Below are 17,436 nucleotides of genomic sequence, written 5' to 3'. Positions count from 1 at the left end.
GTCCCTTCTTTCCCTGGCATTTCCTCCACCACTGTGCAACTCCTGTCTTGGGAAGGTATTTACTTCAAGAAAAGTGTCCCTGGACCTGAGTGTGACTCCATCTCTGAACCGGCTTCAGTTCACAGCCTATGTCACTGAACTGGAGTGTCCCGCTCCTCACCAGGCAGGGAGGTGTGACCTCCCACGGCTGTGGCCTCAGCTTGTGCAACTGGAAGCCTGGACCAGGCGGGTGGACCTGTCAAGTGGTTGAAGTGAACCTGCAAGGCCGTTCTATTCCGGTTTTGCCCGGTGCACGGAACCTGCTTCTGCAGCGCCTGCCTTAAGCAGTCGCGGTACAAGCCTGAGGCCGCCCATACTTGGCGTGGCCGGGGGCGTGGCTAGAGATGCTGGGGCGGGATCTGTTCAGAAACGGGGCGGGACCGGTTCGGGCCTACCGGGGGGCGGGGCAGGAGAGAGGCGGAGCAGGAAGGGGCGGCGGCCCTGCCCGGCTTCCGCGTCATTGCCCTTAAAGCACCTGCCCGCCTGTCGCGGCTACTAAGGTGCCGTCAGAGCCCAAGACTCGGCTCCATGGACACTCTTCGGACGGCGTCGGGCGCTCGGCGGGGTGAGTGCTCCCGGGTGGGGCGGGTGCTGCGCTGCGTTGGGTCCCGCTCTGGGAGGGTCGCGCTCGGGCAGTGTCTCCATCGCTGGTCGCTGGGACCCCGCTGAGTTCACCCTGGTGCGTAGAGTGGGGTGTCTTGGGGCACCCGGCGCGCGCGGGGCTCTAGCCAGGACCTTCTCGCGTCACCGGGCCCAGTAGCCAACCAGAGTCCGCCCAGCAACTTTTCTCCCCGTGGGTCACCCCGGAAACTTGTCCTTCCCGGAATGGAGCGCTGTCCCTGAGACGAAGTATGAGACTCAGGGACGAAGGCGGTGACCACAATGGGGAAGCCCCTGGGTCCCCTTGCGCACTTCCAGCCCCAGTTTCCTTCTGAGAGCCCCGCCCCTGCCTCCTGGGTCCCTTGGGTTGGCGTGGAACAGAACCGGGTTTGGGGGCGGAGTCAGACCAAGTTCAAATGTTTGTATCACAAACTATGAGTTGATGACCTTGAGTAAATTCTTACTGCCTGTGCCTTGGTTTCCCCCTTATAAAAATAACTTCTTGCTCAGAGCTCTTGAGAGCACAGCTTGTGGGCTGACACGTGAGAATGACTTTGAATAGTGTGTCTTCTCAGTTCATGTTGCCTCATCCTGTGGAAGAGAGGCTGAAAGAGACCTATATTGGGCATTCCTTGCCCCTAACCCTGTGGTCTGGTCAATAGGAGTTGTGATGGACGCATTCCAAGAATGTGAAATATGAGTGACCCCTGTGGGAAGAAACTTGTCCAAGAAATCAGCCCCACCATGAGTCTGTGGGGGCTTGAGGACAGACACAGCTGCCAAGGTCAACCTCAGCCAGACCAGGATCCTGTGGCTAAAGAGGCCTCTGCTTCCGAGCTGCAGATGAAGGTGGACTTTTTCCGTAAACTGGGATACTCGTCTTCTGAGATCCACAGTGCCCTGCAGAAGCTGGGAGTCCAAGCAGACACCAACACGGTGCTGGGGGAGCTGGTGAAGCACGGTTCAGCTACTGAACGAGAGTGCCAGGCCTCCACAGACCCCTGCCCCCAGCCCCCTCTGGTGCCCCGGGGTGGAAGCACCCCCAAGCCTTCCACTGTAGAACCCTCACTCCCAGAGGAGGACAAAGAGAGCAGTGACCTGAGACCAGTGGTCATCGACGGAAGCAATGTGGCCATGAGGTATGTGTGGAGAGACCTGTGGAACGGTGTCTGCAACTCTTCCTTTGGGAAGGGAGCTTTGCTTTTCTCAAGGACTGGTGAGGAAATGCAAACGTTCTCTGTGAGATCCCACCTTGTGCCAGAAGGACCCCTTAAGCCTTAAAGATTTCCTCGGGGGTGTTTCTAGAATCCTGTAAGAAGGAAAACCGCTCAAACCCTTGCCCAGAGTCACACTTCTTGATAAATGAGAAGCCTTCTTTGCCCAGAGTGTACCTTGTGCCATGTGTCTCCTGAGACCAGTCCTCTCCTTGCCTGTGGCACGAGGCAGGGCAGTACAGAGGATTAACCTGTGGGCTCAAGAGCTTTCCAGGAGCTAGTTGAGCCTTTTCTTCAGTCTCCTGTCAAACTTTCCACCCAGGTGGCCCCCATGGGGAGAAAATGCATAAAGCGTAGAGAGGTACAAGAACCCAGTGAACAGGTGCTATTTATTCAGTGGCTCGAGCCCTCCGGGATCTCTTTGTCCCAGACTCGAGCTCCCACAGAAGCAAGGCTTATTAGTTACTCGGAGCTTCCTAGCCCTAGCCAGCTGTGACTTCTTGGTCAGACCTGGCTCATCCGCTGCACTGCGTGTGCACCAGTGGCCTGATGCTCTGGGCTCAGGTGAGCTGTACTGAGATCTATACCAGCTGAAGCCACTTGGGCTGGACTGATCTCTGGGGGGGGGGGTTCCCAGATCTCTTGTCGCCTTTGCATATCTCTCAGGGAATGGGGTGGGGTGGAGGCAGAATGTGAGCCAGCCTGCCTCTGACCTTAAGGAGCCCTGACTTCTCCCTTCTATCCAGGCCGCACCCTCCAGCCCTGCTTTCTCCCAGTTCCCTGCACAGCGGGCTGGTGACTCAGGGCTGGGTGGATCAGTACAAGGAAAAGTTCCTGTTGGCAGGGACCCGGGGAGACCCCAGCAAAAAGAACAGGAAGAGGGGAAGTCTCCTTTCTAGATGCCCTAAGGGCTCTCTCAAGAGGACTGCCCAACCTGTTATGATGTCAGCTTCTTCCCCACCTGGCATTTGGTCCTACCTACTCCCAGCCCAGCTGGGTCAAGTGAGCTGTCCAGCTGGTCCTGACCCTACTTAGCTAGCATGGAGGCAGCCCTTCTCTACCATCTTTGGGTCTGTCGTCACATCTGTAAAATGGGCTGATCCTGGGCTGGAAGGCCAAGAAATGCTGGCTCCCATGCCAGAGGGCAGCAGGTCCAACTGGTTACCTTCAGCGCCTGGAGTTCTCTCTGAGGTCCTGAGCTAGGGGAGGAATTAGGAGGGGTCTGGCTTCCCCTGAGAGGCCTGGGCTGGGTGTTATGAGTCTTGTGGGCAGCCATGTGCTCTGTGTATTTGTATTCTGGGCAGGGGAAGGAGGGGCCTGGACGGGAGGAGGGGCAGTAGTGGAGGGGAGCTGATACCAGAGACAGACAGACACTGTCTGCCCCTCCTTCTGCCTGCCCGCCTGCCTATCTGCTGGGGGTTTCTGAGCTGGGGTGGCCACGGAAGGGGAATTCCAGCCTCACACTTCCTGTCTCAGCAGCTGCTGGGTTCCTAGCCTGCTGCTCCCCACACACACAAGGGCAGGCCAGCTAGCCCCCACCATATGCAAATCGTGGGGAAATTCACCTCTGTTTCCTTCTAAGGGAATTTTCCTCCACTAGCTAGGCCCAGCCCAGGCAGTTCTTCTCACCTGGGGAGGCTAGCCCTGCCTTGTCCTTGGGCAGGAATGGGAGTTTTTCCACAATCACAACCCATCGGGCTGGGGGCCCTGAACTATGGGGCCAGCAGGACTCTGTGAGTAGGAGGAAGTTGGTTTTCCTGGGCCAACCAAGCTTCCTGCATTGCAGTGAGCTGAATGAGCTGTCCTGGTGTTCTGGGCCTCAGGCCTCAAGTGCTCTCCCTGCCAAGAATAGGCCTCTGACTACCTGCTGAGGAAACATCCCAGTGCCAGCACTGCTGAGAGCAGACTTGTCCCCAGCCAGGGTTTGAAATGCCCACAGGCAATATGCAACTTAAGGACCTTGGCATCTTAGGATCCTCACACTCGTGTGCTGGTCCAGGAGGGTCCTGTGAGTCCACACGTGGATTCTGCACACTCACGACAGAGAGCCACAAGATAGACGCCTGCCTCACATCTGAGGGAGGCAGTGTGATGGGGCAGCACTGGACATTGTGAAGCCCCAGACTGGGACCTGCCCTGGCAGGTGCAGGAGGGCTTCTCAGAGGTTTTGACATGTCACCTGGCTTCCAGAAAGAAGAGCTAAGAATTCACTGCAAATCGCTCACCATTTCTCTGGCTGTGGGGATGCTTCTTCCTCTCCATATGCAGAAACTACTTTTCTCCCACATACACTTTGGGTCTTCTGTAAGGGACAGCACTCAACCCAGCAGCCCACACCCTGGTTCAGCTTTCACCTCTTAGCACTAAGCCAGGGAACTTGTACAAAGTTCCTTTCTATCCTGAGAGTCATGGTCTAGGTGGACTCCATGCCTTTCCCAACCATCAGGGCTATTGGTACCTAAGTAACAACAGGGTGGTTCTGATCACTGGCTGCTGTGTAACTGGTCTCTAGACCATCGGAACAGAGGGGAAAGGGACAGCAATGGCAATGTATTTCTTGTGGGCTCGCTGGTAATTCATTGTAGAGCACAGAATGGCTAGGTTTGCAGCTCCCAGTGAATATTAACTGATTATGAGCAAGCTGCCTGGGACCAGGAGGGTGTGAGTGCTCCCTCAGGGTGGACTTTGTTTTCTCCACAATTCAGAGACCTCTAGACCTTGGAGCCTCGCCCCAAGATAGCCTCCATACCTCCAGCTGCCCCTCTTCCCACTCTATGTTCTCTTGGGGCTCCAGCTATCACTCCCCCAAAGCTACCCACAGGATGTGGTCTGCCATGGACTTGCCTCTTTTGCGTAACATTTATTCTGTTTTATTTGCCAAATACGAGACTGAATTGCTCACTCTGGGGCTAACAAGAGGCAGGGCTTGCTGGGGAGGGAGCCCCAAGCTCCATCCCTCCTTCCTTCAGCACTCCCAGAGATCCACCTTGCCAGAGACTTTGGCCTCGAGCCTTAGGGAAGTTTGTCCCTCTGGGGTGAAAGAGCTTGTCTACAAAAGCTGTCCACCAAGCTTGTGGGCAGAGACACAGACCAGGGCAAGCATCTAAGCTGCTTCCGAGGAAAACCATGTTTAGATAGAACAAGGCCAAGGCCTGATGCCCCAGCCTTCCTGTGAGCAAGCAGAGTTCCCCAGCAATTTCCTGCCCATCGTTCTGCCAAGAGTCACACCCTCCCTGGGAGGGGGGGTGTCGGGGGGGGGCCAGGAGGAGACGGGGGGGGGGGCAAGGAGGGGCAAGGCAGTGTTGCAGGGAACCAGCCTCTTGAGAGGAAAAGAGGTTGCCTTTCACTTTCACACTGAAAAGCTCCTGGCTCTGTTATTTCCTGACCCTTGTGGAGGGATGACTCCCCGTGCCCCTGAGATCTTATGCACAGACTGATCTTTAATCCGGTACAGTCTGGTTTCTCCCGCTTAACATGGCTGGTGCCTCCCTCCCCCGCCTCCCTCACTGGTGCCTCCTTGCTATGTAGTGTTGAGGGAAAGAGGTGACTCAGCCTGCATGTGCACAACTGGGTCCCCATGGTCCCTACAACTTGGGTGGGGCAGGATCCCCAATTCTCCCATCGCTTTTCCCCACCCCCAGGTATGTTGCAAATGGCCTGACCCTCCCCCTCTACATGGGGAGCCAGTGTGGCTAGATTCCTGGGTGGATCCACACTTTTAGGAGATGGAATCTTAGGGAAAGTCCCTTCCAGGGGCTGTCCATCAGGCACTGTGGGAACCAGCCCAGGGACAAGGCCTTAGGCCCTACTGGCAGAGGGCCATGGTCTGAGTCGTGCAGTTGCCCAGCAAGGCCAAGCAGGACTAGACTGTGGCTCACTTCTTACTTCTGCTCTGGCCTGGCTGACTACAGACCAGCTACTCTGAGCTAACCTTGCCCTTCCCTGCCAGCCATGGGAACAAAGAAGTCTTCTCCTGCCGGGGCATTTTGCTGGCTGTGAACTGGTTTCTGGAGCGGGGCCATACAGACATCACCGTGTTTGTGCCATCGTGGAGGAAGGAACAGCCTCGGCCAGATGTGCCTATCACAGGTATGTGTGCCCTCTGGAAGTGGGATAGCCTCACCGTACCGGGGACTCTGGTGCTCCCCAAAAGGGTCTTTAAATAGTGACAGCACCTTCTAAACTGTAAGAAGGACCAGCCTGTCTTTTTCCAATTCCTATTGCTTTCAGTAGCCCAGTTAAGACAGGAATGGCTGGAAGTCACCTGTGTAGCTTCAGGACGTCTTCCTCATCCTATTGGAGGCGGGTGTCCCTCCTTCAACGTCTCCAGTGGCAGAGGGGCAGTGTAGCTTCATGACTGAGACTGTGGGTACTAGGCCAAGAAAACAGGGTGAGATGCTTGGCCCTAAGTAACTCAGGTCAAGAGCCATAAGTAGCCATTAGCCGTGGGCTCCTCGTCTGTGAAATGGGGCAGGGCGGAGGTAGCATCCTCCGAACACTGCTGAAGGACCAGTTGAGAATGGTACAGAAGTGCTTAACCCAGCACAATGTGAAAGCTCAGCTCCAGGTGAATGCTCAGTGCAGTGTGAAAGCCCTGCTGCAGCTGTCACTCTCATGAAAGCCCCCATCTTGAGGAGAAGTGACATGAGGCAGCTCTTTAAGAAGTCTGCAAATCGGGGCCAGGCTGGGGGCTTCTGGGCCTCTTCTGAACAGAGCTGGGAATGTTGTTTTGAATATGCAGGGGACAGGGCCAGGACACTTCTTCCTAGACCCCTGTGGTATAGGCAAGGCACACAAGCCAGAGGGGACACAGGAAGAGCCTCTCTCGGCTCCACACTCTTGCTGAGTGTGATGGTCCTGCATAGAGGTGTACTTGGCTTCTACACAGCTGGTTTCTGTCCTCTTGAAACTGGTGTAAACAGCCTCTGAGCCCAGCCACTGTGAGCCATGGAACCCTGTGGGTCTATCTCCCGGTCTGCAATGGTCCCTGACCTGTTCATCCCCCAGACCAGCACATTCTGCGGGAACTAGAGAAAAAGAAGATCCTGGTGTTCACGCCATCCAGGCGGGTCGGTGGCAAGCGTGTAGTGTGCTACGATGACCGATTCATTGTGAAGCTGGCCTATGAATCCGACGGAGTAGTGGTGTCCAATGACACATACCGGGACCTCCAAGGCGAGAGGCAGGAGTGGAAGCGCTTCATCGAGGAGAGGCTGCTCATGTACTCCTTCGTCAATGACAAGTACGTCACGGCTGGAGACTGGCTCTGCTGGGCTGCAGCTTTGGGGGTGACATGCGTTGCAGAGAGAAGGCTGGGGACAGTAGAACTTTTTGATAGGGGGCTTGGCACTTGAAGCCAGCTTGAGACAGAACCAATACGTCCCTAGATGGCTCTTTCATCTATGGCAGGGCACATCCCAAGATCCCAAGATGCTAGCCTGTGGCCTCCTGATAGCTCCCAGGCTAGGGAATGCCCTGAAGATGACCCTGGGCTCTACCTCTGCACTGAGGGGTCCCATCCTCTGCGGTGACCCAGCCGCAGACTCCGAGACTTTGGGGACATCCTGCAGACAAACATCTTGGGAACTGGGCATGTAGCTCCCTCTTTCCTTGTTCCCTCTTCATGACTTCTATCTCCTGAGAGTTCCATTCACCTCCCACAGGTTCATGCCCCCTGACGACCCTTTAGGACGCCACGGGCCTAGCCTGGACAACTTCCTGCGTAAGAAACCACTGCCTTCTGAACACAGGAAGCAGCCATGTCCCTATGGTGAGATCCAGCTCTATCCTCAATACCCTTTTTTTAACCCTACCTTTTCTCTTGCCTGCCCCACCCCACCCACGCCCGCTTGTGGCTTCCTTGTGGGGACCACCCGTTCTAGACCACCTAAATCCCAAGTCGTGCCTCTTACCCCCTCTGGCCCCACTTAGAGACCCTCTCTGTCCTTGCAGGGAGAAAATGTACTTATGGAATCAAGTGCCGGTTCTTCCACCCGGAGCGGCCAAGCCGCCCCCAGCGCTCTGTGGCTGATGAGCTCCGGGCCAACGCCCTTCTCTCACCCCCCAGGACTCCAGTCAAGGACAAAAGTAGCCAGAGGCCTTCCCCTGCCTCTCAGCCCAACTCCATGTCCCTAGAGGCTGAGCCAGGCAGCCCAGATGGGAAAAAACTGGGTACCAGATCCTCCCCAGGCCCCCACCAAGAAGGCTCAACACAGACCTGTGCTCCGGCTGGCAGGAGCCTCCCTGTTAGTGGGGGCAGCTTTGGGCCCACAGAGTGGCTCCCACACACCCTGGACTCGCTCCCATACACCTCCCAGGAGTGCCTTGATTCAGGCATTGGCTCCCTGGAGAGCCAGATGTCAGAATTGTGGGGGTTGCGAGGAGGTAGCCCTGGGGAGTCGGGCCCCACTCGGGGTCCTTATACTGGTTACCAAACCTATGGATCCAAGCTCCCTGCAGCGCCTGCCTTTTCTCCCTTTAGACAAGCCATCGGTACTGGCCATTTCAGTGTCCCCACCGACTATGTGCCCCCGCCACCCACCTACCCAGCCAGAGAGTACTGGTCTGAGCCATACCCATTGCCCCCACCCACTCCAGTCCTTCAGGAGCCCCAGAGACCCAGACCCAGGGCCAGTGGGGACCCCTGGGGCAGGGTGAGCGACCTGGCCAAAGAAAGGGCTGGTGTGTATACCAAGCTGTGTGGTGTCTTTCCCCCACACCTGGTAGAAGCTGTGATGGGTCGTTTCCCACAGCTCCTGGACCCCCAGCAGCTGGCCGCTGAGATCCTTTCTTACAAGTCCCAGCACCTCAGTGAGTAAACCAGAAGGTGGCTCAAGGGGCTATCAGGCATCACAGATCGGTCCCCAGCCCCTGGCCTACCCTGGAAGTTGGACAGAGGGACAAGTGGAGCAGGCAAGGGAATCCTCAAACCAGATACCATAGGATTGGTTCTGGCCCTGTGGCCCTCTATCTTCTCCCCACGGGTCAGAAGCGATCACCCTGTTGATACACATTGTATCTCTGTCATTTAAGGAGACGCTGCCGGTCAGGCCGTCCATCCGTGGCTGATGCCCAAACCCTCTTTTTTTCTCAGAGGGCAGGGTAGAGGGTCTGGGGAGCAGAGGTCTGAGCTAAACCCCATCCTCTACCCTGTCCCTGGGACGCCGGCACCACCGGCTAGTTGGGCACCATGTGCCTGCCCTCTGAGGCCCCCCTCAAGCCAATGCAGCCTCATCCCTGTTCACAGGGTGTGAGGCTTCATGTTAGTAAGCAAGATGCTTGTTTTAACCCACTCGCCCGCTCTGCCCACCTACCCCACCCCACACACACCAGGGCTCCAAGGCCCTGTTTCCACACCTTCCCCTTCCCCACAGGTGGGAGGACACACGTACTACGCCATGTACAGAGACAGGATTTAAATGTTTTAAACGAAAAGATCATCAAAATAAAGGCTATTGCCAGTCATTTGAATCACTTTAAGGGTCTTGCTGTGATTGGTGGGTACAGGTGCTCTGGAGTGATAGGCAGCCAGTAGGGCTGATGTCACTCCTTGTCCTCAGGAGGGTTCCCAGAAACAGTTGGTCCCTTGGAACTGAACCTGAATAGGAGGTGAGGTGGCCCTGGACACAGCAGGTGGCAACTGCAGGAAGCAGAAGTGCAACAGCAGAGCCCTATGGCTTCAGCTGGGCAGGGGCCTACTGGGGTGGTAGCGGGTGGAGCTGTTCCCCTTTTCTCTGCTGACAAGAATTGAGGGTCGGAAACAGGGAAATGATTAAAGCTATAGAGGGTGGGGTGATCCGAGTGGGTGAGGGAGCCCTTGGGTGCTGCGCTCAGGCTCCTCCCAGGTCTGCTGTATGTTCAGAGAACCAGGGTTTGCAAAGCAGGGTGAGGGGAGGGCTGGGGTAGCGGCAGCAGCTGGGAGAGGCCCTGCCACAGACTCTACCAGCTGGAGCAAGGAACTATCCCCCCCAGGCCTCAGTTTCCTCATCTGTGGAATGGGAATCCTAATGGCAGCTACCTTACAGGCTTGTCACGAGGGTTCGGTGAGATAATACATGCTAGGTATGTGACCTGCCTCCCACCGCCACACAGGAACTGCTCATTAAAAGGCTTCCATAACCGTGACTCCTGTGGGCGGGCTCACGGGGCTGACCCCATCCACCACGTCAAACTGCTCAGCAGCCCTAGACAAGCCCAGGCAAGATGATGCCTTCCTCCATCCTCCCAGCTCCAACTTCAAAAGTGAACATGAGTATTACATATTTTCAATGAGAGGCTAGGCTGTCACACAATTCCCAAGCAAATATCAACCAAGGAAGAGGGGGGAAAATTACAGCTTTAATAATCCTACTTTTGAACAATCCCTCTGGTTTGTACCCAATGGTTGGTGTAGCTGAGAGTGTATTTTCTGTTTTAAAAACTACTCCAGTCCAGAACAGCTGTGAGGCTCTGAGAGAAAATGTCACTCTAGGCATCCTCCCCACCAGTTCCACCCAACTCTTCCCTGCCCACCCTTCCAGAAGTTCCTGCTTTAAGGTAGGGATCAGGAGCCTTGCGCATGTGTGAACTGCAAGCCTCCCTCCCACAGGCATTAAAGGTATCTATCCCTGCTTGTTTCTCCCAGCCTTCTCAGGAGCTTTTTATCAGCATAAGGAGAGACAGTGATGCCTTACTTATACTCAGAACGGAACTATATTGTCCAGGGCTCTGGGAATGTAGCCAATCGTGCACTGAGTGCAAGACTCAGCACCTGGTGTTGGACCTGTAATCCCAGCATCTGGGAAGAAGATTCAGGAAGACCAGAAGCTCAAGGTCATCTTTGGTTACAAAGCAAGTTGTCCAGGCCAAACTGGCCTGCGTGAGTCTCTGTCTCAAACACATTTTAAAATAAAACACATAGACACACAAACGCTCCGATGTATTCTCAGGTTAGACACACAAACGCTCTGATGTATTTATTCTCAGGTTAAAAGGCCGTTTGTGGGCATCTGTTTGTCTTTATGGGATAGGAAGCTAAAATACCGGACAGTCAAGTTCATTATCAGTTACTTGGCACTGCTGAGTGACTTGCCCAAGGTCCCACGGAGGAAGGCAGGCTGGAGCAGGGCTTTCGGTATTCTCCCTGACACCAGATGAGAGTGATTCAAGACCCTCAGAAGTGGGAAGTGGGCTTGCCCTCCCATCGAAGCAACTACAGTGCTCACCTGCTCGTAGGGCCCTCTCTGTACAATACTGTGGCACTTTGGGACTGTGAGATTCAGGGATCCTCCAGAAGGGGGAAGTGGGAAACTCGCACACTGGCTTCCTTAGCCAGCCTTGGAGTTATCTGTGACTGTCCTATGGGTGTGAGAATGGAGTGACTCCACAGACAGGCAGTGGCCTATGGCAGCTGGCTATGGGTAATGTTAGGAGGCAAGGCCTGGCCCTGCTGGTTCATTGAAACCAATGAGGGCTACAGATTCAGACAGTAGGTGCCAGCTAGGACTGGGCTCTGGGGAGACGAGGGTCAGCTTGGGCCTTCTGATGTCTGCCTTGGTGCCCGTGCTTCCTGACAGCTCAGCTCAGCTGAACTGGCCAGCCACAGGGCCATGCCTCCAGGCCTGTTTCTCAATCTCGCTTCCGGGCAGGGCTACCCAGGCAGCGAGGCTCAAAGCCAAGGTTGCTGCTGCTTCTCTGTGACTTGCTTCAGCGTTAACGCCAAAGTTCTCACCACCTTGTCCTCTGGCTAAGGCAGCTCGGACAGGGGGAACCTTGACTTCCCACCCGTGAAGAGGACACAAAGACGCCCCGCCTCTCCAGATATTATAAAAGAATGCCTTAACCGGTGGCAGCTAGAGGTAGTGCGCAAGGCCCCTACTCAGTAGCTGGCAGCCCTGACTACTCACTGCCCTTCTCTCGGGGCTTCAGCTGCCCGACCCACAGAGATCCACGTGTGAGCTTAACGGGAGAGGGTGGCAGGGACAGAATGTAACTCCTGGGACCAAAGCTCAAGCCACTAGGCTTGCTGCAAGGGATCAAATTCCAGGTAGCTGCCCCAGCTGCTCCTCACTCCAGTTCTTCCTGGTTACTTGAGCCAAGCTGGTGATGGGGAAACTGGTGTGTATGCAAATTCTCTGTTGGGAAATGATCCCAGGGAGCTGAGCTGGGCCTTCCCACCCTGCCCTCCCACAAGCACCAGCAGGTAGTGACCTCTAGGTGCTTCAGCAAGTTCTGCTCCACAAGACTAACCCCTTGTGAGGGGGTGGGGGGACCCCAGCCTTCTCAGAAGCCAAAATGGCTGGTCTGCCTTTGCTTGTAGACTGAGACTGGAAACCTCTGTACTGCTAGCCTGAATGGGGTGAAGCCCCCCGCCCCCCCTCTGGGTCACTCTCCACTCGGCCCTCATCAGACTTCTTCAGGATATGGGACTATCTGGCAGTCCCTGGAGATCCTGGTACCTAACTAAGAACAAAAGAGATACTGTGCAAAGCCCAATTGGAGTGCTAATGCCCCCCAAACTGTGGGTGTCTTTCAGGGGATTAGGGTAGCCAGCTGTGGGGGGCAAGGCCAGTGCCCATCTCTGAAGCTCCATTTCCTACTTCCGTTTTTCCCTACTACCAAGGTTCTCTGCCCACCTTCCCCAGGGACAGCCTAACCCATCTCAAGGAGTTGGGTAAAGTGAGCAGACAACTTGGGGAGTCCTGCCAGAAGGAAGTTGGCCCAAGAACCCCAGAACCTTCATCCCAGGCTTCACCTCCTGGCTCATCTTGTCACTGGCCCACAGCAGACTAGGTGACAAGAACCTGTCCTGTGGGCCTCCTACTTCATGGGAAGGGTGTGGGAGACTTGGCTGAAAGAGGCAGGAAGTAGGGCCCTGTAATTAGGGAAGCCCAAGCTATCCTAAGCCACGGCATGTAAATCCTTCCAGTCAGTTCCTGGAGGGGGAGGAGGCCCAGCCTGTAACCTAGGGTGTGCCTTCTGAAGCTGTTCTCAAGGCAGCAGCTGGCGATCCTAAACTGCTTGCCAGTTTAAGGAACAGCAAAGAGACTCCGTGGGAGGAATGGCTTAGCCACCCCAGTTCGCAGTTCACCCGGCACACAGCATCCTGCTGCCACCTTCTGGAAGCTCCTGGTACTACTACCGCCTGAAGCCAGTGGCTTGCTCACTTGGGAGTCGCTAGTACTCTAAACCACTGATGTCTTTCTTTCAGGGGGTGAGGGTAGGCATGACTCCATGAGGTTTGAAATAATGGGCTGTAGAATTATGACTCTGTCTGGGAGAATATATAAACACCGACAGAGGAGGGGAACTCCTTTTGGCTTCTGTTTTGGACAGGGTCTCACTCAGTATGCAGTGCAGGACTGCCCTCTAAGTATCCCAGAGTACTTAGATCACGAGTGTACGATTTTTGTCTAAGCAGTGAATTTCCAGAGGCATTCGCAGGAAGTTCTGAGTGTCCAGACAATGAATTATCCAAGACACACTCCTGGGCAGGAAGTACAGCTGACTGGTTGAGTATGTATGAGTTCAACGTGTACCAATCCCCTGCTCCAACCCTCAGCAATACGTGTTGCACACACATGCACTCGAGCATGTACACACAACTCACACATACACACCTTCAGGCTGGAAGAATAATCAGGGAGAAAAAGAATATAATCTCACAGACTTACGAACCGAGTCTGTCGTTTTGGCAGGAGGTGGGGAAAGACGCAGGATCTTATCACTAGTGTCAGCCCTGGAGGGGGCCTGGTACTCCAGGTCACCTAAGAAACATAGACCTCTTGACTCAGCAAACCTGACACAGCCCTCTTCTGCAAAATGATTTCCTCAGAAGGCTACACCGTCGGTAAGGGCACAGGCTAGAGAAACTAGCACAGGGCAGTGGAATCTTAGTCAGGAGGCAACGATCTCTTTGGAATTTGTTTTGGTTTTTGCTGTTTTGGACAACTTGAGATAGCAAAACCCCTCCTGCCTCAGCCTCCCATTTGCTGGCTGGGATTACAGGTGTGCACGGTAGACCCTATCAGGGAGTTGCTTCTCAGCTTTCGTGCTGTGGGTCCTAGGGACCAAACTGCAATCGTGAGGCTTAGCGGCCAATGCCTTCGCCTGCTGAGCTATCTTGTCAGCCCAAGAACTGGCTCTGTGGTATTTCCTAAACTAAGAAGCCACTTCAGAAAGGTAAGTCGAGGCACAGCCAGCTCCCTGCCAGCACTGGAAACAGTGCTTCTGCGGTGGGGAGTGGAGCTGGGAGACCTCTGACCAGGAGCCTACAGTGGATTACTTAACGTGAATAATAAAAACTTGGACTACGCATACTTCCAACAGATGCCATTAAACCATGACAACAGTCACTTCTTCATAGAGGAACACATTTCACGCTCAGCAGTTTCTTGCGGTTCAACCTAATATTTATTTATAAATTATCCACATGTATTAATGAACTAATATTAACGTGTATTACACAACACATTCAAAGTGAAGAACTACAAAGGGCCGAGGTCCAGAGTGGGAACACATCGAAGATCTCATCTTCTCCTCCCACATCTCGAGCCATTCCACACCCGCTCCCTTTCCTTTGGACACCCCTGATGCCACACCTTGCTTCCTTGCAGACCCACCGTACGACTGACTCCAAAGAACAGTGCTCAAAATAAAACCTGTGCTTCAAATCCTGAGGCTGACCCCGCAGGTCCAGACCTGGAACTGCATTTTGAACACAGAATACCCACCACTACACCGCTGTACCCTCCCCTCACATTTTCATGCAAGGGCGCATGCGCGAGACACACACACACACACACACACACACACACACAGAGAGAGAGAGAGAGAGAGAGAGAGAGAGAGAGAGAGAGAGAGAGAGAGCTAGCTCTCCTAGGCACTATTCAGACAGCCCCATGGTAGAAGTAGTGAACAGAACACTGCCCTCTGCTTCATTCTACCAGAACATCACGTCATAGCTTCTGAATAAATTTGCAAGTGTGCAAATGCCTTAGTGATCTAGAATAAGGCCGTGGGTGGGAAAGCCCAAATAGGTGCAAAAGCCAAGCTAGGAGTGCTTTACAACCACACTTGAACTTATGCGCTTACATACGCAGGCTCCTTGGCGCCCCCTTCATACTGCAAGGGCAGCACTTCCCTCTACACTAGCTGTGCCCATGAGCAAAAGCTCACGTTTTCAGGTGAAGACCCCACTGCCTGCTTCCTACTCTTGGAACAAAAGATTTTCCTGAAAGCAACGAATACAAACTCAAGAGTGGAGAAATGGTTTAACCTGTGCGGGGATAGATTCTGTTCTCCCAGCGACACTCTGAGGGTCCTGAGACCTGAGGCCTCACTGGGTCAGAAGAGCTACTTTGAAAGCATAGCTCTTGGCCCCACACTGGCCTCATCCCAGTTCCCAAGTTTCCTAATGTCCCTCCTGCAAACTCCAACTCTGTGGGCTGATCCTGCTCCCCACCTCATGCACCCCAGCAGTGCTGGAACACTGACTTTAAACAGAACGGCCCCTTCCTCAGTCCTTGGAAGAATACGCTTGACATTCCCATGAAGCTTTGCACTAGACTGTCTTGGGACAAATATGTTACCACAAAAGCCAGGTCTTACAACTACCAGAGGCCAAGGGTGGGCTCTTCCTGAGTACAGACGCAGGCTGGCCTTGAACTCCTCTGGCTCCACTTCCCAAGTGCTAAGATTACGGGCGTGTGGGGTTGGGGATTTAGCTCAGTGGTAGAGTGCTTGCCTAGCAAGCGCAAGGCCCTGGGTTCGGTCCCCAGCCCCGGAAAAAAAAGAATAGAAAAAAAAAAAAGATTACAGGCATGTGCTGTCACATCTGGCTCGGAAGTTGGCTTACTCTCTTTAAACTAGTCCTTCCCACAGCACATAGTGGCCTTAGGTGTCTCTTCAGTGTGGGGTGCTGGCTGGCTGGCTAGCTGCAATCCAAGGCAATCCTACCCACTGAGATAAACGTTCCTCTGTGTACGTAAGCACGCTCACCCCTTCCTTCGATGAGTCGTAAGCAAACTTGGTTGATAGTAGTTAGTGTCAGCATTTATTGGAGTTGGCATTTTGTTTTTAAAGTCAAGTTCCTTGTGGCCCAAACTGACTGCAAACTCCCCACATAGCCAGGGATGATCCTTACCTTCTTCCAAGAGCTAGGATTAAAGGCATACATCACCTCGTCCATGTTTATATGGTACTAAGGATCAACCCCCAGAAGTCTGTGCATGCTAGACAATTGTTCCACCATTGAGCTACTACTAGTCTTCTTGATGCCCTTATTCGATGCCCAGAAATAGGAAAAGCAAGTAATTTTTTTTTTTTTTTGGTTCTTTTTTTCGGAGCTGGGGACCGAACCCAGGGCCTTGCACTTCCTAGGCAAGCGCTCTACCACTGAGCTAAATCCCCAACCCGAAAAGCAAGTAATTTATCAAAACCTGAGAACCACTGTCCAGTTTACAGGAAAACTAGAAGACCCAACCAATGGCTAAACTTTACAGGGTGGAGGTTGGGGATGGGGGAGGCGTAGAATAAATAGCCCACAAACTAGTCATCTACACACACACACACACACACTCACACACACACACACACACACACACACACACACGCACACACTCACAGGCAGGGCCCTGTGTCCAACTGTCCACTGCAATACTGACTGGCACACCTCTCACTGAGCAGTCCCACTATTCCTCCAGGCCACAGCCAACCGTGGAAGCCCAGATGTTTCAGTGTTACAAGCTTCCCTTGGAGTTAAGGACAAAGCCATAAACTGACAAAATGTGCCTGAGATTTAATCTACATATTATAAACGACTTCCTTACCAATTGCTGACAGAGACAAAGCCCATGATCAGGAACTCATCAAAGAAAATAGGAGTGTTTAAGAACAAAATGAAAGGCTTTTGCACATCTCACAGGGTGGTTCTGGTAAGAGGTCAGCCATTTCCGCCAACAGCATGACCACAGTGGCCCAAGTCTCCTACAAAGACCCAGGTGTCTGGGAGGACTGTGGACAGACGTCAGAGGATGGGCAGGGCCCTGAATCTTACCCTTCGGCCTGGTCCAATGCTGTGCAGCTCTGCATCTTGAACTCTGTGCTAGAACCTCACCACAAGGCATACCCTAGAGTTCTGGGGTTGGAATCCCAGGTGACTGCAAAGTGCAGCCAAGGCCACTCATTGAGAACGGGGCATGGAATGAGCTGTGCAGGGAGGGACATCTGTGGGCAGTGCTGGCTCCTGTGAGGATTTCACTCTACTCAGTGTTAGCTGAGTTTCAGTAATTCTGGGCTTCTCCACGGGCTTGGCGATTTTTGGAGCAATATCTAAGCAGGTGAACATTAGCAAAAAGAGAAGAGACGGAAAAGGAAACTCTCCGACAGGCGCGGTAGTAGTAAAATAAAGAGGAGAGTGTCTCGGGGGTGGAAGGAATGTGTGAGAGATGAGAGCCGGGAAATGTTATTTCTACAAAGAGTCTATTCCAACAGGGGGGCTTCAGCGCGTGCTTTTCAGCTTTCTTGTCCCTCGAACAAATAGGCCGTCCGTCATTAAACGCTCTCTACCTTCCCCCTGAAGAAATCACGAAGCCAGAGGGCCGAG

At 53.9% G+C, this 17,436-nt stretch overlaps 1 protein-coding gene across 2 annotated transcripts; it reads left to right on the top strand.

The window, feature by feature from the left end:
* Positions 1-533: 533 nt before the first annotated feature.
* Zc3h12a (zinc finger CCCH type containing 12A) lies at positions 534-9,326 on the top strand. 2 transcript variants are annotated; one of them, NM_001077671.1, is given in 6 exon segments: positions 544-604; positions 1,302-1,778; positions 5,803-5,942; positions 6,861-7,095; positions 7,517-7,623; positions 7,806-9,323. In NM_001077671.1, coding segments are annotated over 5 exon segments (1,791 nt in total). In that variant the 5' UTR covers positions 544-604; positions 1,302-1,335; the 3' UTR covers positions 8,672-9,323.
* The last annotated feature ends 8,110 nt before the right edge of the window (positions 9,327-17,436 follow it).

Source organism: Rattus norvegicus, chromosome 5, assembly GCF_021556685.1.
Source record: "Rattus norvegicus strain SHRSP/BbbUtx chromosome 5, alternate assembly SHRSP_T2T, whole genome shotgun sequence".
In the NCBI taxonomy this organism is placed as follows: Eukaryota; Metazoa; Chordata; class Mammalia; order Rodentia; family Muridae; genus Rattus; species Rattus norvegicus.
Note: the sequence above shows the minus strand (reverse complement) of the source record. Positions and strands in the feature narration are given on the sequence as shown.